Source organism: Paramisgurnus dabryanus, chromosome 24 (assembly GCF_030506205.2).
Source record: "Paramisgurnus dabryanus chromosome 24, PD_genome_1.1, whole genome shotgun sequence".
In the NCBI taxonomy this organism is placed as follows: Eukaryota; Metazoa; Chordata; class Actinopteri; order Cypriniformes; family Cobitidae; genus Paramisgurnus; species Paramisgurnus dabryanus.
The window spans coordinates 5,008,822-5,036,078 of record NC_133360.1 but is presented as its reverse complement, the minus strand read 5'-3'; the positions used below and the strand labels follow the sequence as shown (position 1 = coordinate 5,036,078).

Genomic DNA, 27,257 nt, shown 5'->3' with positions numbered 1-27,257 from the left:
TACAGATGTTAGTACAGAGTTATGATGTTTTATTGAGCTTTTATTTATTTGAGATATTATCATGAATTCATGTCTTTGATCTCACATGATCTAAATATTCATCAGATATTATTTCTTTTAGTACTCTGTTAAATGTTTATGGATTTAAAGTTCATATAAGAAGCTTCATTTGTTTATATTTGTAGGTTTTTCTCTATTAAGATTTGTGTGAAAGTCAAACGAACTTAAAAGTTTGAGATTCATGATCTGAATGGAAATATCACGATTCTTTTGTTTTTATACATATATGTATATTTATATCGAATGTATATTTACCAAACTAAACTCATAAAATATTTGAAGCTGTTTTATTAATTCAGAGGTCTTTTTTCTTTTTTGTCATTTTTTATATTTAAAGAAACATATTCTTCCAAATCTCTTTCCAAATTTGTCTTTGTGCTTCTGTTAAAGATGTAAAATATCAAATAAACTTAATTCAAAGACTTTGATGAACTTTGGTGTGACAGTGAATGTGTTTGTGTGTTCAGGTGTGTTTGGTGATGAAGTGTCAGTGATGGAGGGAGATTCTCTTACTTTAAACGCTGATACTGAAATAAAGAGTCAAGATGTGATCAGCTGGAGTTTTGGACATCAAGGGACTATCATCGCTAAAATTAATAAAGCAGCTAAAACTACAAAAACTTATACTGATGATTTTGGTGGCAGATTCAGAGACAGACTGCAGTTAAATGATCAGACTGGAGATCTCACCATCACAAACATCACAACACAACACACTGGACTTTATCAACTGACCATCAGCGGCAGACCAAATGCCTTAACAAACCAATTCAATGTTATTGTCTATGGTGAGTAAAGATTTACGGTTTGCTTTGTCTATATTATATATTTTAGTATATAGTGATATTATAGATTATGATTGGTGATTGTTGTAAATGACTTTAAGGGTTTCATGACATCTGTTTTATTACTGCATCACTGTGTCTGTCTGTTGTTTTTCAATCATTTTGATGCTGATAAACTACACTTCTGTGTTTAATAATATCTTTATCAATGTCTTTACATGTTCTTGCTGTGTGCTTTAATAAATCATTGTCAGCTATATAAAAAACATATTACAAAATCAATAATCTCTGTGAAGCAGCTGTGGGTCGTGCTTAACAACCCTTTACTATTTAATATTCACTGTAAACCTCAAATCCCTTCTTATGGCTTATTGCTTTAGTTGAGATATTAACTATCATACAGTAATTCATCTCAGTGGTGTCTCTTGTTTTATATTGATAATAAACTCTTTTGGTTTTTATTATCAAATGTTTTCCAGCTCATCTGCCCATTCCTGTCATTACCACACAAAACTCTTCATCATCCGAAACATCATCATGTGTCTTTGTGTGTTCAGTGTTGAATGTGAGAGAAGTGAGTCTGTCCTGGTACAAAGGAAACAGTTTATTGTCCACCATCAGTGTGTCTGATCTCAACATCAGCAGCATCTCTCTTCATCTGAAGTGTCTGGATGATTCTTACAGCTGTGTGGTGAACAATCCCATCAGTAATCAGACTCAACATCTCAACATCACTCATCTCTGTCAGACGTGTTCAGGTGAGTGACAGGTGATGATTGTGTTTATTTACTGAGCAGATCTAAGAATAGACTGCCAGATGACTTATCTGAGGTCAGTCCAACAGATTCAGTTACAGTAATGTCTGTTATTATTGATTACAGATCTTACCTTGATTATCATATGTTGTGTTGCTGTTGGATGTCTGATGATAGCTTCAGTTCTGATCTTCTGGATCTACAGGAAACACAAAAACAAACAGCAACAGGGTAAATGTCAATTTGTACTAATACACCTGTACACTAATAGCTATTATAGCACATAATGACATAATATAATACACTTTTATTAACACTTTTTGTCAAGAAAAATATGTTGAATTGTTACAAGTTGATTGTTTTATTCAAATGTGTTTATTATTGTTCCTGAAACAGTTCAAAACAGAGGAACAGAAATCACTTATGCAGATCCAACATTCTGTAAAAGAGCAGCAAATAAACCGGTAAGATCATTTATGTTATGATCATTTAACAGTAACAGTGATAACACTGACTAATTCAGACAGCAGGAAATCATGATTTTTACATATATAAGACACTTATAACAGAATATTTGATAATGTTATGGCCTGCAACTAGAGTTGGGTTTTGTAAGAAATTTTCTGATTTGATTCCAGTTCTGCCTAACGATTCCAAGTTCCGATTGCATATAATAAAAGAAATATGAAAAATAATGCACAATACTAAAACAATTCCATTTGTGTTTATTAATCACGATCAAAATATTTTAAATGTAAAGTGAATTAATATTTTCAGTCACTATATAATTTATTCCTGTTGAAGAAGATCCTACCTGGTGAAGTAGACATGTTAGGAGCAGTAGTTCTCAAACATTCAAAAACACTGCATAATTTAAGATTTATATATGCTGGAGCAAGTGTTTTGTCATACTACTTGTACAGCATGCCTTTGCAGGATATAATGTTTTGTATGTGCATGTGTGCATTGATGCATATGGGCTTACATATAATGCAAACATATATTTTGAAATATAAAAAATGTAAAAGAGGATCAGATATACATTTCTTAACAAATGTGCCTGTTTTAAGAAATTGAGCATATTGGCCATTTCGATGGGTGCTCGAGTTGAGCATCGGAGCATCCACGGGATCGGCGCCTATGTGCTTGTTTATTGTATCACTTTCATCCATGAAACAACACACAGTTCATGGGAGGAACCTTTTTGCAGTTATATATTTTTACAACCTTGACCAAGACAGAATATCTTGCCTCATTGTTCCACCCCCAATGTACCGTTATCAGCCATAAAATCAACACTTTTGACTTTCTTTTAGACATGTTTAACACTAAACAAGTATACAAAGCTTAGCACAGCAGCGCAAGTGTTTTTTGGTAAGCTGCGTTCATTTGGTTGCATGACTGTAAAGAGTGGCTCAATGTAATTAATATTCATTAGGTAAGACATGGCTATTTAAAGTGAACGCTCCCAGCGCTTTGCCCGTGCATCGCATTGGAACCACTTTTAGAACAAAACTTAAAGGAATAGTCTACTCATTTTCGATATTAAAATATGTTATTACCTTAACTAAGAATTGTTGATACATCCCTCTATCATCTGTGTGCGTGCACGTAAGCGCTGGAGCGTGCTGCGACGCTTCGATAGCATTTAGCTTAGCCCCATTCATTCAATGGTGCCATTTAGAGATAAAGTTAGAAGTGACCAAACACATCAACGTTTTTCCTATTTAAGACAAGTAGTTATACGAGCAAGTTTGGTGGTACAAAATAAAACGTAGCGCTTTTCTAAGCGGATTTAAAAGAGTAACTATATTTTATGGCGGAATAGCACTTTTGGGAGTACTTCGACTCGGTGCAGTAACACCCTCCCTCTCCCATTATGAGAGTGAGAAGGGGAGCGGACTTTTCAGGCGAGTCGAAGTACTCCCAAAAGTGCTATTACGCCATACAATATAGTTCCTCTTTTAAATCCGCTTAGAAAAGCGCTACGTTTTATTTTGTACCACCAAACTTGCTCGTATAACTACTCGTCTTAAATAGGAAAAACGTTGATGTGTTTGGTCACTTCTAACTTTATCTCTAAATGGCAGCATTGAATGAATGGGGCTAAGCTAAATGCTATCGAAGCGTCGCAACGCGCTCCAGCGCTTATGTGCACACACACAGATGATAGAGGGATGATTCAACAGTTCTTAGTTAAGGTAATAACATATTTTAATATTGAAAATGAGTAGACTATTCCTTTAAGAATTACGTGCAGTTCTGGTTCCCTAAAAATAAAATAAAACCAGTTCTTGGTTCCCAGCCCTACCTGTAACATCTTGTGATCCATGACAATGAGTTCCAAATTATTAGAATAATAAAAAAAATTTAAAGCAAAAAAAAATAATAAAGGTTTTGAACACTAAAAGTACCTGCAGTTTAGGGCTGGATGACTTTTCCGATTTTTTTGGAGTTTACGTTTGACGCCATTTTAATTTGAGGAATCGAGATTTTGAATGGAAGTTTGTTAAAGTGAAACAGTACAAACATCATCTGATTACACAGCAGGGTTTTACTAGCCTGGTCCAACCAGACTCTCGTACATTCATTTCATTTGTACAGAGAGTCTGGCCACGCTCCATTGCAAAGTGTTACTTCCATTAAGGAGGGTCCTCTGTTGAAGTTTAAAACTATTGGATCTGCCCAGAGTCACTCTGAATCTGCCTTAACCAATCGCTAATGTTTGGTCGTGACGTATGTCACTCAGTCTGGCGCACGACCTCAACATCATCATTCTTAGACACTCCCAGCTGTTCGCTGAGTGGACCTGCAGATTTTTGCCGGAGAAAACAAAAATCTACGCAGCAGTCCCAGACGTTGTGCTGAAGCGAAATGAAAATAAGCGGAAGCACGTAGGAGGGCGGAGCCAGGCTAGGGTTTTACTGCATTGAAAATGAAACTGCAGCCACCAAGGCAAAATTTCAGAACTCCAAAACCAATTAGGCTATATTATTTTATGCACTTTTGTTCTGTGTACCCTGTGGGAGAAGTAATAGGGAGTGCGTCCCTGTTCGTGCTCTTTCCCGTGCTCATTCACGGCTCACGCAATCTCCTCCTGCGTTTTAAAGAATGGTAAAAAGAAGTCCATCATAGCATACATTATCCTAATTATTGACAAAATTATTAATGAAAAATCTAATAAAATTGTACACAAATCATAGGAGAATGTTCTGAATAGTTTAAAAATAATAATAGCTGAATTGTTTGGTTTAACATGTAACGCGAGATTATGACTGTGTACTACAATCAAATTCAACAAAACATTATAAAAATGGCTGAACATAGGTTTCAGGTCTAGTTTTCAGATTTAGGCTACCATTATATTTCTAAACAATGCAATATTTCTGCATATATATTTTAAAAAAGTGAATAATATCATTTTATTCAATGTTGTTAATTATCCTTTAGTCACTAAAGGATAGTTAACAACATTGTATAAAATTATATAGTTCACTTTTTTAAATATATATGCAGAAATAAATTAAATGTTAGTTTTAATCCAAGCGCACTACAGTTTAGTGCACTTGGATTAAAACTTTAGTTTCCTTAACCAGATGTTGTATCTTGTATCTTATAAAATAATGTTATTGGAAAGAGAATGCTACTGCAGTATTGCTATTAAAAAAAAATCTGTCAAATGATCTGAAAAAAATCTAGATTGATTTTTTTGCCAAATCACCCATCCCTACTGCAGTTATAATTAACATTCTACAGTCAACTTTTTCATTGTTCCTACTAATTTATTCAGACAGTCTTATTAAATCCCCATATGGTTTTTACAGTATAAAACTCAAAAGCCATTATACAATTAATTTAAGCATTGGTAGCGTTCATCTGTATAAGGCCATTGATTACACTGATCCCTAAAAAAATATCATGCTGGCAATTTTTCACGTAAAATATTATTTTAACAAACCTATAACATTTTGTAATATTTATTGAATATACAGTAAAACCATTATGGATTTAGATATTTAATCCACACATAGCCTATACAGTAAATGTCTGAATGTTATTGCACAGTGCCCAAAATTCAGTGCTGAATCGCTCAAAAATATTATCTTATTATTTATTATTATTAAACTTTGTGCTTATAATGTGGGATATTCCAGAAAAACTGTGTCCATTATAACATTAAGAAAGAATTCATTAATAACATGTACAAACAAAAGCAAATCAAATAATAAAAGAACCAGTACAAATATAAAAAAGATTTCATGTTAGGTTTGATTGCCTGGTCCGAACCGGAGTTAAATTGCTCCCCCTGCCTCTTCCCTAGGGTGACCACCTGCTAATAAGCCCAAGGGGGGACAAGGGGTATGTTTCTGAGGGACAATGAGGGACACTCCCCCCACCCCGCGGGCAGTTTAATTGATAGTGGTTTACCCATTTCTAGCACATACCACCTTACATGGTATATTAATAATGCCCTATTCCCCTAAACATGCGTAATTGCTGATGTATGCTCATGAATATAGGCCAACTAATGTGTACCTTTTTTAAATAAAGATTCATAATATTTTAAACATTCAATTGACAGATGCACTTTCACTTACGATTTACTTTAGCTATTTAATTTTATTTATTTTTCATTACAATTTATTCACTTTAAATAAATTATAATATACAATTATTGGATTAACAGGAATTGTAGTTGCTCAACAACATCGGAACAGTTAAAAAGTCTTAACTCACAACTCCAGAAGTTCAAAGAACGAGAAGGGGGTGGAAGGATGGTGAACTTGCGTGTTATTAAAGGCAGGCGGAGAAAAAAAAACCTGTTCTGGGGACACCTTTAGGAATTTCAGCCACAAATATTTCTTTTTCCAGTCTTTCTTGTACCCATGGCCATAGCCGGGGTTTGACAATTAGTGAGGTCCAGGGCGTAAAGAGTTAACAAATGCTAGAAAAAAGTGCACAAAAAAAAAAGTTTAAGTACACTTACAAAATGTACTAATTTGTGCACTTATTTTGTAGTTAATATTTAAAAAATTTGACTTAAGTACTTCATCTAAGTGTACTTAACTGTGCTATTTTGAGACACTTTTTTTAAAAACACTAGAAATCTATTTACTGGTATTGTATACTTTTTAGGTGCATTGAAGTACAAAAGTAGAACCATACACCTTTTATTAGTATATTTGTATTGCTTAACTTTTACAAAACACTTAGTACATTTCAGTGTATTTTTTTACCTGGGATCTTAAGTATTCTGTTTGAACCTTTTTGCCATTTTACACTTAAATACACACTCTTTAGTCTTTCTATACATTTTGGGGGTGGACATTGTTATATTATCCGCTATTTATTACATCACAATTTGTAAACTCTTTACTGTTAGGGTGGATACATTATTTATTTTCATGCAACAATGCTTATTATAGCATTATATTAATTGTTTTAATAAGTAAAAAAAAAAAAAACTTAAACATGTCTGAGGAACAGGTCAGCTGCGTCACTACAGTCACGTGACTTCACACGGTTCACAACAGAACCGAAAGAGAAGACCATGCTGAATAAAGTCATAATTCTTGCTATTTTTGGACCACAATGTATTTTCGATGCTTCAACACATTCAAGCTGACCCACTGATGTCACATGGACTACTTTGATGATATTTTTATTAACTTTCTGGACATGGAAACCATACATAGATTTTCAGTGGTTGGGACAAAAGCTCTCGGACTAAATCTAACATTAAAACATTTTTTAATTGTGTTCCGAAAATGAACGGAGGTCTTCCGAGTTTAAAATGACATAAGGGTAAGTCATTAATGACATTATTTTCATTTTTGGGCGAACTATCCTTATTTAGTAGCCACGCTGTTTCCTTTGGGGGCGGAGGCGAAAACACAAGCTTATACAGTATGTAAATATACACACAGACAATGGCGCCCCCCGCTGATTGCTAGAATCTCCGGAAAAACAAGCCGATTTCAACCGCAAAATGTACGCTTTTAAATATAAAAAAACTGCTATCTCAAACATGGAGAGGCTTCTTCATGATCTCAACTAACAGATTCTCAATCTCCAACCTCACCTTCCTGTCAAAGGTTCTGGAGAAGGTAGCCGCCTCTCAGCTCAATAACTATCTCAAACACAACAACCTTTTTGAGACATTTCAATCAGGCTTCCGCTCAGGCCATAGTACTGAAACAGCTTTACTCCGGGTGGTAAATGACCTTTTGATGGCAGCTGATTCAGGATCACCATCACTGCTTATTCTTCTCGACCTAACAGCGGCCTTTGACACCGTAGACCATAACATCCTCCTGGGCCGCCTCCAAGACACCGCAGGATTATCGGGCACAGCATTACGGTGGTTCCAGTCTTATCTTTCTGGCAGGACTGAAAGTGTTATTCTGGGAGGATGTAAGTCCAGACGGCTCCCTGTCACATGTGGTGTTCCACAGGGGTCGGTTCTTGGCCCCATCTTATTCATCCTATACATGCTTCCCCTCGGTCGTGTCATCAGCAGACATGGAATGTCCTTTCACTGCTACGCTGACGACACGCAACTTTATATTAAAACTGCCCCAAGTCCCTCCATAGCCTTGTCAAGACTCACCACGTGCCTTGAGGAGATAAAGTCATGGATGAACAGCAACTTCCTCCAGCTAAATCCCAGTAAAACAGAGGCACTACTTGTTGGTACTTCACACCAAATCCGCTCTTCACCTATATCCCAGTTCACTTTTGATGGCCAGATCATTACCCTTTCCTCCACGATTACAAACCTAGGTGTCAGGTTTGATCCACAACTAACATTTACTGACCACGTAAAATACATCTGTAAGACTTCTTTTCATCACCTTCGTAACATTTCAAAACTCCGTCCCCTTTTAACCCTTCCGGATGCAGAGAAACTTGTCCATGCCTTTATCTCCTCAAGGCTGGACTACTGCGATGGACTCCTCACAGGGATTTCTGGCAGGAACATCCAAAAGCTGCAATACATTCAAAACAGCGCTGCCAGAGTCCTTATGAGAGTCCGTAAATATGAACATATAACCCCTATCCTATACTCACTCCACTGGCTTCCTGTTTCATCCCGGATCGATTACAAAATTCTTCTGCTCACACATCAGTGCATCACCGGACAAGCACCACTATATCTGCAAGAGCTTATCACTGTGAAATCCTCTACTCGTACCCTCAGATCATCTGGGTGCCAACTTCTTCAAACTCCCACTACTAGGCTCCGAACCATGGGTGACAGAGCTTTCTGCTCAGCTGCGCCTCGGCTATGGAACAACCTCCCCATTTCACTGAGAACAGTACAGAGCCTGGACTCTTTTAAAGCAGATCTGAAGACGTATCTTTTTAGAAAGGCTTTTTTAAGTTGATTATTCTATTACTTGTATTGTGGTTCTAATTTTTAATTGTAGCACTTTATTGTTAGACTTTATTTGCATTGTGGTATATATTTTTAACTGTAGCACTTTGAGATTCCTTGGAATGAAAAGCGCTTTATAAATAAAATCTATTATTATAAATGAAATGTTAGTTTTAATCCAAGCGCACTACAGTTTAGTGCACTTGGATTAAAACTTTAGTTTCCTTAACCAGATGTTGTATCTTGTACCTGGGGAGAGGACGCTGGCGCTGTTTGTTCGCCGCTTCTCCGTCACGGATTTTATCATTTTAAATATTTTAAATGAACTTTTTACATAGTGTGCACTTTTATCTTTTGATCCAATTCAAAAGATTATTAGACTAGTTTTTTAAACCTCTGAAAGAAGTCTTGCAACTTGCCTACCGTTTGCTGTCTGCTGCCGTCTTGCTGTCATCGCTTCCAGTGCCTGCAAATCATCTCTGTCCCGCTGTTTGTGAGCCAACGTCTTGGAATATAAAGTTACTACTGTCTCTACCGACTGGTGTGCTTAGGCTGCCTGAAATTGTCGGAGGATTGGCCGCGCTTAGCAACGCGCTAATGTCACAAGTGTCCGGCATGATGTTGAAATATTCCACCTCTCAACTGCTGAGTCTCAATAGGATCACTGCTCCACCTTGTATTACAACCATCAGACAGCTTGGACTTCTGCGTCGATCACGTTATATCCACAGAAGTACACGGAGAAAGTTTGTTTATTCCTCGAGTGACACCATAAACATTCCCACCATCTGCTCTTCACCTGCACGTGTCGCATCCTTGCGACGTCATCAGTACACTGTCGGATCTGGAATACGTAGTTGCCCTCTATCCCTCCCCCACCCCCTGAGAGCCTCTAGTGCTGGGAGAAATGTAAAACATGGAGTGGATCACAGTGTATTACGAAGTTTACAGAGACTTCCAGAGACTTCAGCTATGTCTCCTGCTACTATGGAATTATTTAATTCACAATCTCTTCACAATAAATCCTTTCTCATCCATGATCACATTTTGAATAAAAAAGTAGATTTCATGTGTTTAGTTGAAACTTGGCACAAAATTGGGGACTACTCAGTCATCAATGAAGCCTGCCCCCAGGGCTATACCTACATGGAGAAAGCCCGCGGTACTGGACGCGGGGGTGGTTTGGCCGTTATCCATCGGGCTGAACTAAAACTATCTCCCCTGTCATTACCTGACCTTACTTCCATGGAATGTTTAGCCTTTAAATGTAAACCTCCATACTCCATGACAGTGCTTCTCATATACCGCCCCCCCAAACCTCACGCCTCATTTCTTCATGAAATACATGACTTACTCACATCATTTTGCTCTATGTCAACCAGAATTGTCATTCTTGGTGATTTTAACATCCATATTGACAACCCTTCCTGTCACTTAGCAACAGAGTTCCTGAGCTTGCTTGACTGCCTTGGTCTCCAGCAACATGTTAAGGCTCCCACACACACCAAGGGCCACACTCTAGATCTGGTCATTTCTGACGCCCCTATAAACAACCTGGAGATAGATGACCTGGGTGTATCTGACCACAAGTCGGTCTCTATGGCCTTATCTTGTATGCTGCCAACAAACAGACCCAAACGCCAAATATCATTCAGGAACTGGCAACAAATTGATCCTACCTCTATCATTGAAGACCTTCAACAAATCAGCTGCCCAGCCTCTGCAACTGTAGATGAACTGACAACATACTACAATACAGCACTGAGTAGTGTCTTCGACCTCCATGCCCCTATCAGGACACGAGAAGTCAACTTTAAACATTCTGCTCCCTGGTTCACACAGGATTTACGGAAAATGAAAACTGAGGGCCGTATCCTAGAACGCCGCAGTAAACAGTCCAGTTTAACTGTCCACAAGCTTGCATTCCGTGATCATCAAAAGACTTATTTTAAGTCTTTGAAGGATGCACGCTCTAAATTCTACTCAAATCTTATAAATACAAACTCTGGTAACTCAAAGCAGCTTTTTTCCACAATAAACCATCTTCTGAAACCTCAAACATCCTTATCCACTGACCCCACAAAGGAGCGATGCAATAGCTTTATGGACTTTTTTAGATCCAAAGTTAATAACATACGCTGTTCAGTTTCTGGCTCATCTCTCTTGTCTCCTTTGGTTTTAAACTCTTCGCCAATGAGATTACCATCCCTCACAGACTTCGCTGAGGTTCAGCAGAGTAACATTGAGGAAACCATAAGAAAAATGAAGTCATCTACCTGTTCCTTAGATCCCATCCCAACTGTTCTACTCAAGTCAATTATTCCTGCTGTTAGCCCAATCATCACCAACCTTGTGAATCTCTCCTTTAAAACTGGTCATGTCCCATCTACCCTTAAATCTGCTATCATTTGCCCAGTACTAAAGAAACCAACCTCTGATCCAGAGGTCCTTGCAAATTACAGGCCAATCTCCAACCTCACCTTCCTGTCAAAGGTTCTGGAGAAGGTAGCCGCCTCTCAGCTCAATAACTATCTCAAACACAACAACCTTTTTGAGACATTTCAATCAGGCTTCCGCTCAGGCCATAGTACTGAAACAGCTTTACTCCGGGTGGTAAATGACCTTTTGATGGCAGCTGATTCAGGATCACCATCACTGCTTATTCTTCTCGACCTAACAGCGGCCTTTGACACCGTAGACCATAACATCCTCCTGGGCCGCCTCCAAGACACCGCAGGATTATCGGGCACAGCATTACGGTGGTTCCAGTCTTATCTTTCTGGCAGGACTGAAAGTGTTATTCTGGGAGGATGTAAGTCCAGACGGCTCCCTGTCACATGTGGTGTTCCACAGGGGTCGGTTCTTGGCCCCATCTTATTCATCCTATACATGCTTCCCCTCGGTCGTGTCATCAGCAGACATGGAATGTCCTTTCACTGCTACGCTGACGACACGCAACTTTATATTAAAACTGCCCCAAGTCCCTCCATAGCCTTGTCAAGACTCACCACGTGCCTTGAGGAGATAAAGTCATGGATGAACAGCAACTTCCTCCAGCTAAATCCCAGTAAAACAGAGGCACTACTTGTTGGTACTTCACACCAAATCCGCTCTTCACCTATATCCCAGTTCACTTTTGATGGCCAGATCATTACCCTTTCCTCCACGATTACAAACCTAGGTGTCAGGTTTGATCCACAACTAACATTTACTGACCACGTAAAATACATCTGTAAGACTTCTTTTCATCACCTTCGTAACATTTCAAAACTCCGTCCCCTTTTAACCCTTCCGGATGCAGAGAAACTTGTCCATGCCTTTATCTCCTCAAGGCTGGACTACTGCAATGGACTCCTCACAGGGATTTCTGGCAGGAACATCCAAAAGCTGCAATACATTCAAAACAGCGCTGCCAGAGTCCTTATGAGAGTCCGTAAATATGAACATATAACCCCTATCCTATACTCACTCCACTGGCTTCCTGTTTCATCCCGGATCGATTACAAAATTCTTCTGCTCACACATCAGTGCATCACCGGACAAGCACCACTATATCTGCAAGAGCTTATCACTGTGAAATCCTCTACTCGTACCCTCAGATCATCTGGGTGCCAACTTCTTCAAACTCCCACTACTAGGCTCCGAACCATGGGTGACAGAGCTTTCTGCTCAGCTGCGCCTCGGCTATGGAACAACCTCCCCATTTCACTGAGAACAGTACAGAGCCTGGACTCTTTTAAAGCAGATCTGAAGACGTATCTTTTTAGAAAGGCTTTTTTAAGTTGATTATTCTATTACTTGTATTGTGGTTCTAATTTTTAATTGTAGCACTTTATTGTTAGACTTTATTTGCATTGTGGTATATATTTTTAACTGTAGCACTTTGAGATTCCTTGGAATGAAAAGCGCTTTATAAATAAAATCTATTATTATAAATTAAATGTTAGTTTTAATCCAAGCGCACTACAGTTTAGTGCACTTGGATTAAAACTTTAGTTTCCTTAACCAGATGTTGTATCTTGTATCTTATAAAATAATGTTATTGGAAAGAGAATGCTACTGCAGTATTGCTATTAAAAAAAAATCTGTCAAATGATCTGAAAAAAATCTAGATTGATTTTTTTGCCAAATCACCCATCCCTACTGCAGTTATAATTAACATTCTACAGTCAACTTTTTCATTGTTCCTACTAATTTATTCAGACAGTCTTATTAAATCCCCATATGGTTTTTACAGTATAAAACTCAAAAGCCATTATACAATTAATTTAAGCATTGGTAGCGTTCATCTGTATAAGGCCATTGATTACACTGATCCCTAAAAAAATATCATGCTGGCAATTTTTCACGTAAAATATTATTTTAACAAACCTATAACATTTTGTAATATTTATTGAATATACAGTAAAACCATTATGGATTTAGATATTTAATCCACACATAGCCTATACAGTAAATGTCTGAATGTTATTGCACAGTGCCCAAAATTCAGTGCTGAATCGCTCAAAAATATTATCTTATTATTTATTATTATTAAACTTTGTGCTTATAATGTGGGATATTCCAGAAAAACTGTGTCCATTATAACATTAAGAAAGAATTCATTAATAACATGTACAAACAAAAGCAAATCAAATAATAAAAGAACCAGTACAAATATAAAAAAGATTTCATGTTAGGTTTGATTGCCTGGTCCGAACCGGAGTTAAATTGCTCCCCCTGCCTCTTCCCTAGGGTGACCACCTGCTAATAAGCCCAAGGGGGGACAAGGGGTATGTTTCTGAGGGACAATGAGGGACACTCCCCCCACCCCGCGGGCAGTTTAATTGATAGTGGTTTACCCATTTCTAGCACATACCACCTTACATGGTATATTAATAATGCCCTATTCCCCTAAACATGCGTAATTGCTGATGTATGCTCATGAATATAGGCCAACTAATGTGTACCTTTTTTAAATAAAGATTCATAATATTTTAAACATTCAATTGACAGATGCACTTTCACTTACGATTTACTTTAGCTATTTAATTTTATTTATTTTTCATTACAATTTATTCACTTTAAATAAATTATAATATACAATTATTGGATTAACAGGAATTGTAGTTGCTCAACAACATCGGAACAGTTAAAAAGTCTTAACTCACAACTCCAGAAGTTCAAAGAACGAGAAGGGGGTGGAAGGATGGTGAACTTGCGTGTTATTAAAGGCAGGCGGAGAAAAAAAAACCTGTTCTGGGGACACCTTTAGGAATTTCAGCCACAAATATTTCTTTTTCCAGTCTTTCTTGTACCCATGGCCATAGCCGGGGTTTGACAATTAGTGAGGTCCAGGGCGTAAAGAGTTAACAAATGCTAGAAAAAAGTGCACAAAAAAAAAAGTTTAAGTACACTTACAAAATGTACTAATTTGTGCACTTATTTTGTAGTTAATATTTAAAAAATTTGACTTAAGTACTTCATCTAAGTGTACTTAACTGTGCTATTTTGAGACACTTTTTTTAAAAACACTAGAAATCTATTTACTGGTATTGTATACTTTTTAGGTGCATTGAAGTACAAAAGTAGAACCATACACCTTTTATTAGTATATTTGTATTGCTTAACTTTTACAAAACACTTAGTACATTTCAGTGTATTTTTTTACCTGGGATCTTAAGTATTCTGTTTGAACCTTTTTGCCATTTTACACTTAAATACACACTCTTTAGTCTTTCTATACATTTTGGGGGTGGACATTGTTATATTATCCGCTATTTATTACATCACAATTTGTAAACTCTTTACTGTTAGGGTGGATACATTATTTATTTTCATGCAACAATGCTTATTATAGCATTATATTAATTGTTTTAATAAGTAAAAAAAAAAAAAACTTAAACATGTCTGAGGAACAGGTCAGCTGCGTCACTACAGTCACGTGACTTCACACGGTTCACAACAGAACCGAAAGAGAAGACCATGCTGAATAAAGTCATAATTCTTGCTATTTTTGGACCACAATGTATTTTCGATGCTTCAACACATTCAAGCTGACCCACTGATGTCACATGGACTACTTTGATGATATTTTTATTAACTTTCTGGACATGGAAACCATACATAGATTTTCAGTGGTTGGGACAAAAGCTCTCGGACTAAATCTAACATTAAAACATTTTTTAATTGTGTTCCGAAAATGAACGGAGGTCTTCCGAGTTTAAAATGACATAAGGGTAAGTCATTAATGACATTATTTTCATTTTTGGGCGAACTATCCTTATTTAGTAGCCACGCTGTTTCCTTTGGGGGCGGAGGCGAAAACACAAGCTTATACAGTATGTAAATATACACACAGACAATGGCGCCCCCCGCTGATTGCTAGAATCTCCGGAAAAACAAGCCGATTTCAACCGCAAAATGTACGCTTTTAAATATAAAAAAACTGCTATCTCAAACATGGAGAGGCTTCTTCATGATCTCAACTAACAGATTCTGCAATAAAACGAAAATCACAAATTTTGAAAAAAAAAAACATTTCTTTCTCATTTTCTCGAAAGTTGTGCTGCCGACTTGTGTCACTGGTTTCCGTGACGGGTCAAATATTTAACTCTGTAACAGTCATTGACAAATTATCTCATCAATTGAGAGAAAACATTTTTCTGCCAATGACGCTTTTCTGACGAGTTTTAAGTAAATCTGTAATTTCGCTATAATCCACTAATTTCCCAATTTATAAAAAACTAAAGCAAAAACAAATTTAATTAATTTTAAACTCCATGTATGTTTTGATCATAGTTCAGAATCTGATCCCTAACCAAATTACATTACAAAAATGCAATTATTTTGGCTCTTTGCTTAAAGGAACACGCCCACATTTTGGGAATTTAGCTTATTCACCGTATCCCCAAGAGTTAGATAAGTCCATACATACTGTACCTTTCTCATCTCCGTGCGTGCTGTTACTCTGTCTGACGCAGCCCCCGCTAGCTTAGTTTAGCACATACACTGGAAGTGAATGGCTCCAGCTAGCATACTGCTCCCAGTAAATGTCAAAATAATGCGAACATTTTCCTATTTATGTGTTCTGATTTGTATAGTCACACCGTGTACAAATAACAAGGTCATATGAAACACAGACATCGTTTAACAGTATACATACTGGGAACTATATTCTCAGGGGGTTTTCACACCTGCCTTGTTTAGTTCGATTGAATCGTACCAGAGTTCGATTGCTCAGTTGGTGCAGTTCGTTTGGGCAGGTGAGAATACACCAATCGAACTCTGGTGCGCACCAAAAGCGGACCAAACAAGCGTACCGAGACCAGCTTGCAGAGGTGGTCTCGATACGCTTTCAAACGAACTCTAGAGCGGTTCGTTTGTGGTGAGAACAAGATCTGAGATCGAACCGACCTAACTGCAAAAGTACTGCGCATTTTGGACTAAACCAGCTGCCGTAGTCAACTGCGCAGTGCATTATCGGATGAGGAAGTGTTTGTTGACCGTCTCTATTAGCAATATTAGCAAAATGACAAATCGCGGACATACCTGGAGTTGCGAGGAGGTGCGGGCGGAGCCTCGAAAAAATTTTGTCTTCGCCGTTTGTAGTGCATTAAACTGTTGTTTTCAAGCCGCATCCGCGATTCATTCTGAAAATGAACAGTTTGTCTAGAGTGCTGTATACAAACTATGTATAACAACCAAGGAGACATATTCACAGCGCGCAGCCGTCTGTCCATGGTGTCTGCTGTATTATCCTTCTTTTGTTTACTTCCGGGGGTTCCGTTGGAATTTGCCGCACGTTGATTTTGACCAATCGTTAAGCCGTTTAGGAAATACGTTCAAATACATGTGGCCAATGAGTGATGTTGATCTTATCACATGACAGAATTTTGGTTTGTTTCAATTGGTGCGGATCAGAGCACTCAGTGTGGTGTGAAATGGAACCAAATCTGCTAAAAAGTTACAATGTATCATTTTTTGCTTTTGGTCCCGACCAAATGAACCGAATTACAGATGTGAAAACTAGAGATCGACCGATACTCATTTTTTCAAACCGATGCCGATAACAAATATTTGGAGGCTTATGTGCCCGATAACCGATATGCTGAACCGATTTTTATTTACTGTTATACTTCTGATTTTGACATAATTACTACAACACTACTGAACTGAACAAACCCTTATAATAATAATAATCATCATAATCCCTCTTTGCATTCAAAGTCATAAATAGAGGGGTCTGAAAGAGTGAAGAATAATATTAATTTAATGAATAATGTAGAAACTATATTCCCAATACATGGACTATTCCAAACACCCCTATCATTTCGTCAGAAATGGACTGATCCAAAGTTCGCGCTGCGGTTTTCAGGTAACAGAGCGGGAGAGAGAGAAAAGTATAGCGGAGTTGGCTGCTTGTTATACATAGTTTATAGAGTAAAACAGGTGGATTAAGTGCCTTTTTTGGGATATAATATCGTTGTTTTGACCAGCAACCTGAGCCTTCAGCAATCCAACCAGTAGTTAGCAAAGAGATTTTACAAATAATATCACTGACTGGAATACTACATTCAGGAAAGTAACAAACAAAAAGGCTTATATTTCATCAAATTTCTTAACTGGTAACGTTATTTGATTTCAGAATAATTAATATTTAGTTGTTTTAGCTTATGAAATGTCTGTAGACAGCGCTATTTATCTATGCATTTACTCGCGCATTAACTGTATTAAACTGTGACCGCTTGCGGAGGTAATAAATAATTAATTAATATCCACAGACATTTATTTAGATATTTTAGCAAAATAATGTTTATCTGGTAAATGTTAATAGGGTAAATCTTGTTAAAAGTGGTAGATGTGCTTTAGCCTCCGGTAAGTGATCAGCAATATGAACGTGATTTTATGATGCTAATGATAAGCATAAATAACAGAAAAACGAATTTAATTTAGCGTTTTTAATTCCACAAAGCATTAATTCATGGCTGTTTTATTCATGCAAAGCTACGTCGTTATTGGGACCGGATTTTATGGATCAGCCAGCGTGACTCTGTGAGTTCGTCTCTATTCTTGGACAAGCTGCATACATTGCTTTTAATATATCAACTTATTTAACATAACATACATTAATGCACAAATAAGCTGTGCTATAAATGCCTCATATGCAAAGTAAGTATACTCAAAGTCCTTTTAATAAAGTCGCTTCACTCCGCCGTCATATTTGCTGTGCACGCTGCTGCTGCTGTGAGCTCCTCTCCTCAGATGCGTCCAGCGCGCAATTCTCTTGTTTATCGGTCAATCCGATATTACAAAACAGATATCCGATCATCGGAAAATGTTCAAATATCGGGGAAAATATCGGAAAACAGATATATCGGTCGATCTCTAGTGAAAACGCCCTCAGAAGGCGAAGCACTGCTACTTGGGCAGAGTGATTTGCTGGCAGCACCCGAGAAGCCCCCTGGGGTGGAGCAGAGAGTTCGGTCAGAGCAGTGCTTCACCTTTTATTGTCATTAAAACGCGAGCGGGAGATTAAATGGACATGAACTAATATTATGTCGGAATCCGCTGCTTGTGTTGTAAGTAAACATGCTGCACAGAAAACACGGAAATCAGCTGGTTTCGTTTTATCAATGAAAGACTAAAAATAGTGCTGTACACCGTGTGTTTACGCCAAAAGTCAGAAAATATGTAAAACATTGTGTTTAGTACCTCAGATTAGATAAATGGGCGGAGAGAAGGCCGTCTCCTGTGTCTGTTTGAACACATTCAACCCATAGACTGCAGTTCTATCTATTGTTTTATTTCCGCTGTCATCATAGGTAACATGAAATAAAAAATGTTTCCACACACCAGATGCATCCTCCAACTCCGGGCAGACTTCCTTTTCTCTCCCACTTGCCATTTCTACATGTAACATGACCTGCAGCACTCACCCTACACCAGTCACCTAAAGGGAAACATGCTATCTGAGGTCACATCCAGGGCACGGCTACATTGCGTATGCTATGAACCGCCGAACCGTGCGACGCACATTCGCTCCAAACCGAGACAAGCAAACGAACGGTTAAGATTTTTACCATGACCTGTGCCACCCCTAGTTCTCATATGTCTTACAGGGCCGGATTATCCATAAGCCAATGGGGGGCACCAAGGGGTCCAGACATTTTTCGACCAGTATTTGAGGCAGCGTGAACATATTTCTTTTCGCGCATGTGTGCAACCTTCAAATTTGGCATTTTTTCTAGATGTTGTTTCATGTTGAATACCACATGTGTGCAGTGGCAGATGTTGGCGTAGGCAACATGGGCGCAGCACCCCATGCAGCATTTTGCAGGGGATAGGGCGTCACGGCTAGGGGACCAGTGACAAAAAATGTAATGTGTAATTGTCTGTTTTATTGATTTGACATTTAATTCTCATACATTTTTTGTTTGTTCATAAATAATTGTCACACTGTTGTGATTATTTAAATTAAATATTAATACACATATTTAAAAGTAATTATTTAATGAACATAACTTACAAAAAATTGAAAATTTTTCATAAGAATTAAACACAATAACGTTTCTGAAAAATAACTGAAAATAAAAATGCTATCAAAATAAACTTACTATACCAGAACAGGCCTTAAATAGTAGCCTAAATGTTTTGCTTGTGCTCCTAAAACTTTTGAGTCAGGTGCTACAGTGCACCTAGTAAAAATTTAGTCTGGAGCCCTGCAATGTAATTTTTTTGTAGGGGGTACTTGAAATGTGGTCACCCTAGGGCACTATTGTGTTAGTCCGAAACTGATGACTTGTCATGCTTTCAGTCTTTCACATTGATGTGGGGTGACTTTGTCACTTCTGAGGTTTGCTTTTGTTGGAATTCAACAGACATTATGGAAATGAAGATTAAAGGCAAAACTCAAGTGGTCTCCTGTTGCATGACCTATGCCAGTGGTTCTCAAACTTTTTACACCAAGTACCACCTCAGGAAATATTTGGCACTCCAAGTACCACCATAATGACCAACAATAAAATACAGAAGCTGTAGAAGGTCTAACTATTCAGAGCTATGCACAGTTCAAAAACAAAGTTTTATTCCTAATAAGAATATTCCTTATTTTTATTCCTTATACAAATATTTATTATTGCCAGCCAACCATTACACAGTTCGAACATTAACACTGCACTGTGCTTACAAGTAAATAAAAAGTTAAAGGTGCAGTGTAAATTTTAGCAGCATCCACTGGTGAGGTTGCGAAATGCAACCAACGGCTCAGTCCACTGCTCACCCCTGAAACCCATAGAGAAACTATGGTCCCCGCCTCTCCGTATTCTTTTGAAAGACTCTCGCAGACCATCGTTACCAGGTCCTCACAGCACTAAAAACAAAACTTGCGCCCGCGTATCAAGCCCGTCCGCAATGTTGGTGGTCTGACTAACTGATTTAAATGTGTTAATGATTAAAGAATTAATTGTGTACATTAACGCTGACAGCCCTATTTTTAACATTAAATTAAGTTTTAAATGTTGGGTTGAGCTCCTTTCGAGGACAGCAAATCAAGTTTGTTTACCATTTAATGTTACGATTTATGCTGCGTTCCAGGCAGTTTTTGAGCCCATAAAACAAAACCATGACTCCGGACTGGGAGTACTTCGATCTAATACAAGTTCACAGGTGGGAGGTCATGGGTTTGACTGCTGTTCCAGTGCACTTTCACGGGTAGAAGTTTGGAAAAACACGGGTTACAAAAATAATCAGTGTGAAACAAGCTTGTCCGGGACAAGTGGATTTTTTGTAGGACAATTGTAAGAGAAAATTAGTTGTCCGACTGGACAAGTTAAATTTCAATGTTACTAGTGATGCACCGATCCGATATTCTGGATCGGTATCGGGGCCGATCCGGCCTTTTTTGCTGGATCGGATATCGGACTAACAGGACCGATCCAATTCCGATACTGCACGTTACCCATGGTTGTCACTGACAAGCGATTAAAACGACAAAGTATTATAAACGCACCATAAACGTTTTTATTCACTATAATCAAATTACACTAAATAGCTTCATGTGAAGGAACAAACGCACATTTAAGATATTAATGTTCATAGAAACACTGTAACTTACTTGCAAACTGAGTTAATCCACTGATGAGAAGCGGAGGGATGAAAACGCGTCATTCAACACACGACACGCACACAAGATAATTGTCACGTTAGGCTTTATTAAAGATCTGATTTTATAAAGTCTCAGTAAGCTGTTGGATGGATGCAATTCACTATGTGCCGAGTTAATTCACAGGTGAAGCGGACGAATGAAACGCGTCATTCAACACACGAACACTCAATAACTACAGGCGGTTTTAAAGATCTGATTTTATAAAGTCTCAGTAAGCTGTTGGATGGATGCAATTCAGTGTGTGCTGTGCACACGATGCATCTAATCTCTTTCTGTTTTAATAGTTATGAACGTAACTTTCCATTGTGGGGCGAGGATTCCCATGTGAGGACGCTTCTAGAGCATCAATGCTGCACCCAGGAAGCACAGTATTGCGCACTCAATATGATTTAGGCGCATCAATTCTGCACCCGAAATGTGTATAAAAGGTCCGGTTAAGCGCATAATTCCCAAAATAACCATCTGCACACTAAAGCGTTTTACTGTGACTTTTTGCGCAATTAAGGAAATATATTTAGCATACTTATTTGATCAAATGTGCCTATTTTATTTTCTCATAAACACTGCCATGGTTAATAATTACTAATGTTCTTGTAACTTGTAAATCATTTTAAATTATTGTTTTTTACTTTAAAATTATAATTATATATAATATATTTATATTATGCTAGATTTAGCAGAAAGCACTATACACATTTATATAGTGTGTGTGTGTCTGTGTGTCTGTGTGTAATTTAAATTGCTTAAGAAAAATACAGTAGTATCGGATCGGCAGGTTTCGGAATCGGCCGATACTCAGAATTTGGGTATCGGAATCGGAGATGGAAAAAGTGGTATCGGTGCATCCCTAAATGTTACTTAACGTTATGTGCCGTTAACGACAGAGCAGAACGCGCAGCACAAACACCGAGCGGAATATTGAACAGAGAGCGAGGCGCGCCGACACACACACGCACTCGTTTAGATGTTACTGTTATTGTTACTAAACAAGCTGCGCGTGCATTAAACCTGATCAACGAACATGGAGGGGCGGGAGTCGCAGGACAGCATGGAGTGGAGTGGAGAGTGATGTTTCTTCAGGCTCCGGCGTGAATATAAATGACAGGCACTTCAACCGCGTTTTCATCACTGTGTCAAAAAGCCGATTTAAGTCCGTATTTTTTCTTCTAAAGTTCGGTAAAAACACATAATGGGCTTAAAGACTTGTTTAAAGGAATAGTCTACTCATTTTCAATATTAAAATATGTTATTACCTTAACTAAGAATTGTTGATACATCCCTCTATCATCTGTGTGCGTGCACGTAAGCGCTGGAGCGCTCTGCGACGCTTCGATAGCATTTAGCTTAGCCCCATTCATTCAATGGTACCAATCAGAGATAAAGTTAGAAGTGACCAAACACATCAACGTTTTTCCTATTTAAGACGAGTAGTTATACGAGCAAGTTTGGTGGTACAAAATAAAACGTAGCGCTTTTCTAAGCGGATTTAAAAGAGAAACTATATTTATGAGAGTGAGAAGGGGAGCGGACTTTTCAGGCGAGTCGAAGTACTCCCAAAAGTGCTATTACGCCATAAAATATAGTTCCTCTTTTAAATCCGCTTAGAAAAGCGCTACGTTTTATTTTGTACCACCAAACTTGCTTGTATAACTACTCGTCTTAAATAGGAAAAACGTTGATGTGTTTGGTCACTTCTAACTTTATCTCTAAATGGTACCATTGAATGAATGGGGCTAAGCTAAATGCTATCGAAGCGTCGCACCGCGCTCCAGCGCTTACGTGCATGCACACAGATGATAGAGGGATGTATCAACAATTCTTAGTTAAGGTAATAACATATTTTAATATTGAAAATGAGTAGACTATTCCTTTAAGAATCTGTTTTATAATGAGAATCTCTCTTTCAGCGCGCCTATGTGTGTGTGTGCGCCGCGTGACAGCTGATTTGAATCTGACAGAGTTTGTCACTGTACATTAAAAATCCCACACGAACATTACAGCGTAAATGATAGGATTAAGATTGATTTTATATATAACAGATAATCTAGATACATTTATCCTAATACGTTTTTTAAAACATGGTAATGTTTTAAGTTTTGCTTTACTAGTGTTTTAATGTCTGACAATTATTGAAATGTGGGAAAAATGAAGAGAAAGGCAGAAGATATAGCATCCTTCTTCAGAAAGAGTAGCAAGAAGCAGCCAAATAAATCTTAGTAAAATACATTTCAGTGGCCTACAAAATTCACATGATTTTCTGGTCTCTATAGTGTTTTTCAGCAATCGGAGATATAAATTCTGGTTTCAAAGTAAATTTCAAAAGTTTTAGCAGCTTTGTTAACTTATCAATCACAGTAACATTTTATATTAAGTGTGAAATGTTTTAAAACTAAATGAAGTTTTGATTAAATGAAAGGAGACATCTAACTGAAATATAGGAAACATTTTGATTGAATTTGAACCATTCTGACATATGAAGTCTGATGTGTCTTAAAGTTTAGAGTTTATAACTTATGATCAGGGGTCAAGCACTAAAGGTGTTTATAGATATTTCTGTTGATGTAAATATAAATAACTGTATTATATTACAAATATCTAGTGTTATAAGTTCTTGGCACTGAAGCTTTGTTTGTGTCCACGGTGTTTAAAGAGAGCAGAGGTCTTAGTGTGAGAATTTTTGACAACTCCCTTTTCTAGAGTTTGCAACTATAATAATGCAATTAATTAATTATTAATTAATTAATTAATGCATTTTCTTCAGTGTCTTTACATGCAGGATGATTAAAAAACATTGAATCATATTATCATAAACATGTGTTTCATTAAACATGACTAACAATCAGCCAATTTGATTGTTACCAGTATTTTTAATATTCATAAGACATTAAACTTTAAACAGCATGAATATATCAAATGCATCAACTGCACAGCGCCATCTCCAGGCAGATATAGATATATATGTATCTATGTATCTATCCATCCATCCATCCATCCATCCATCCATCCATCCATCCACAGTGCCATCTCCAGGCAGATATAGATATCTATCTATCCATCTATAATAAACTGATGTCTGATTGTTTACAACCTAACACATTGTCTTTAGTCCTTTTTAATGCATGCACAACAGTCTTACTCTAAAAAATTGCTAATTAATGAATTTATGAACTGATCTTATTTAGTGATCGACCGATAAATCGGCCGGCCGATACATCGGGCCGATTTTAGCAGGTTTTAGGTGTATCGGCATCGGCCGATTCGCGGCTTGCGTTCGCCGATAGCTTTTCCCCGGCATTAATTACAGACAGGCGCCCACAGGCAGCTCTGTGTTCTTGGAGGCTGCCTGCAGCCCGTGCATTGCCCCTCCCCCCACTAGCAGAGCGGAACGCTCCAAGCCTGCTCTGGTAAGTTTTAAACTTCAAAGCATCTTTTAACTGTTTGACTGAAATATTGCCATATACTTTGAAAGTGTAAGCACGTTGCTCTATATGTGCGTGCAATCATAGCTAAGAAAGTTTGGTGGTCATAATGGAAAACGCGAATGCCTATAAAACTGCTTGCCATTGTATTTAGGGAGCTTCAAATAGCTTTTAGGCTAACCGTATGCATACGGCAGCTGTTACGAACATCATAGGATTAAATAATGCTGACGTTGTTCCGTGATTTCGTGGTATTTATAGGAGTTTTATTCAGCGACCACCAGTCTGACGTTTGGACGCGACGCGTGCTCATAATGCCGCAAGCGAACGCAGGTCATCAGCCGAACAGCTGATCATAACTGGACATGCTGGGTTTTTAATTTTCATCTCCATAAATATATGTAGTAGTAAAAGGCTAAAAATCAATATCCATTGCTGATAGTTTCTCGTCATTGTGGAGAGCGCAGTTCATGGTTGCATACGTTTATGGTTGTTAACACGGAGTTTCGCGGAATTTTCGTCAGCGAAAAAAAATAAGAAATATGACCCAAAGCACTTAGTTCCAAACAGTTCCCACATGACTTTTATGTGACCGGAGAAGTGTTTTTTTGTAAGTTTTGTCAACATTTCTGTTCACTGGGAGCGCAAAGATACATGCACTCTCTCATCCATGTCTCACTGCACCTCTCCCACGTGCACGCGCTCTACTATCTGACCAAAGTCCGTACACAAATCCTCATGTATTTGTTCAGTTTTATGCGTTTTAAGCGAGCTGAGGCAAACTAACTATCCCTCGCATTTATTATAGGGCAAGAGGGTGTGTGAGGTACAGAAGTGGGGCAATTGGCATGTTATTCAGAATTCTTTTTAAGTTGTTTTTTGATCAGTATTGCTGTTTACATTTTCCTTGTCTTCTTATTAAAGACATTTGCTCTACAAGAGATTAAGTTAAGTGCACTAAAACTTAGACCTAAGCATTAAATAGGTTGTAAATAGTTGGTTACTTTCATGGATAAAGTAAAGGGTTCCCCTTGTTATGCTGCTTGGTTGTTGCTACTGTGTGCAATGGTGTAATTATTATTTTATTTGTATTTTAAGCAGCACTGAATTTTCTTACTTGTTCTACCTCACCTTACTATTTGTTAAATGTAGTTCAATAAATGTTCCTTTTTTAAATTAGGAGCTGTAACATTTGGTTTTATCATTGTGTCATTTTTATGATATAAACTGAATGAGAAAAAGCAGTATCGGCTCCAAATATCGGCTAAAGAAAATCGGCAGCCTGTATCGGTCATCAGCTAAAGCTGATGGAAAAAAATCGGTATCGGCACAAAAAAAATCCATATCGGTCGATCCCTAATCTTATTGTTATTAAATGTGTGTTTATGTTGTGTGTTTATGTGTACAGGGATCTGAGGATGATGTTGTGTATGCAGGAGTCAAGAGAAAATAAACAAACTCTCTGTTATTCTCAGATCAACATTCAGCTGTTTGATCACCTACAGTCTCTGTTTTAACTTCAGATTGTGAGTTTAAAAATTTTTTCTTTGTGAATTATATTACATGAAGCGATTGTTACATGTGAGACGTCCGCTTACTCTCTCAACTTAAGATCTGTTACTTCTCCATCACATTTGCAAGCATAATACACACCACCAACAGTCAAAAGCACGCGAATTTCACCATGTTTAAAATAATGTTAATAGCAGTTTAAAGAAAGACAAAACTGTACAACATCAAAATCACTGTGGATACAACCAACGTATTTCTTTTTAAAACACAAACTGTCTTTTTATTTTTGTCACTATATACATCTGACACATTAACACGTTCAAGTGAAATGTGAAGTGAAAAGAAATGTGGTTTCGTTGTACTGGTGGACATGAGATACGTGTTTGCCTAGTAGTGGTTAATGTGTATATGTGTGACTGTTAGAGGTGTGAACAGTGTGCTTCTGTGAATACTGTGTGGCTTTTTTTGCTGTCGTGCTAATTTTGTTTACTCTGCACAAAGCAGCTTTATTGAAATATTGAATTCACCAATGCAAATGTTTAACAAATAAATGATTGATTTAAATCAACTGTTACTGTTAAGTATTATTGCATTCAAAGACTTATGCATGACATTTCACATAAAAATTGGTTGAGCGTTGGTCGGGAACCCATGGTTGTAGGCCACAAGTGGCTTTTTGACAAAAATCTTGTGGCTCTCCAGATGTCTCTTCATTCACCAACATATGTGACCCTGGACCACAAAACCAGTCATAAGGGTGAGATGCAGTGCTGTAGTGCAGAGTTCATGCAGGTATATTAAGTATACCCACTTTTTTATTTGATGGCATGGGGTATACCCATTTCTTCTTAAAAAAAAAATGGGGCCATAAATTTAGAGTACACCCACTTCTTCAGGCACAACACTGCTACTACAACACTGTTAAGATGTATACATAATCTAAAAAGCTGAATAAATAAACTTTCCATTGTTGTATGTTTTGTTAGGATATGACATTATTTGGCAACATTACTTAAAATTATTTTAGGGAGAAAAATCTAAATATTGAGGAAATTGCCTTTAAAGTTGTCCACATGAAGTCCTTAACAACACATATTACTAATAATAAATACATTTTTTAATTTATGGTAGGTAATATATTCATGTAACATGATCTTACTTAATATCCCAATGATTTTTCGATAAAATCTATAATTTTGACCC

At 37.5% G+C, this 27,257-nt stretch overlaps 2 protein-coding genes across 2 annotated transcripts in view; one reads left to right on the top strand and one right to left on the bottom strand.

Annotated features, from left to right (window-relative positions):
* The window catches only part of podxl2 (podocalyxin-like 2), a 92,990-nt gene that overhangs the window by 30,200 nt on the left and 35,533 nt on the right, over positions 1-27,257 (bottom strand). The window lies entirely within an intron of this gene.
* LOC135748073 (SLAM family member 9-like) lies at positions 488-26,576 on the top strand. Its single transcript, XM_065266153.1, has 5 exons — positions 488-848; positions 1,325-1,603; positions 1,727-1,831; positions 1,997-2,064; positions 25,951-26,576. The coding sequence occupies exons 1-5, from the start codon at positions 488-490 to the stop codon at positions 25,993-25,995; spliced, it is 858 nt and encodes a 285-aa protein (XP_065122225.1). The 3' UTR covers positions 25,996-26,576.

Excerpts from the sequence above, each read along its gene's own strand:
- LOC135748073 (XM_065266153.1), top strand. The coding sequence starts at position 488 with ATGAACTTTGGTGTGACAGTGAATGTGTTTGTGTGTTCAGGTGTGTTT. Across the intron at positions 849-1,324 it reads ATTCAATGTTATTGTCTATG|CTCATCTGCCCATTCCTGTC; the intron begins GTGAGTAAAGAT and ends AATGTTTTCCAG. Across the intron at positions 2,065-25,950 it reads AAAGAGCAGCAAATAAACCG|GGATCTGAGGATGATGTTGT; the intron begins GTAAGATCATTT and ends TTATGTGTACAG.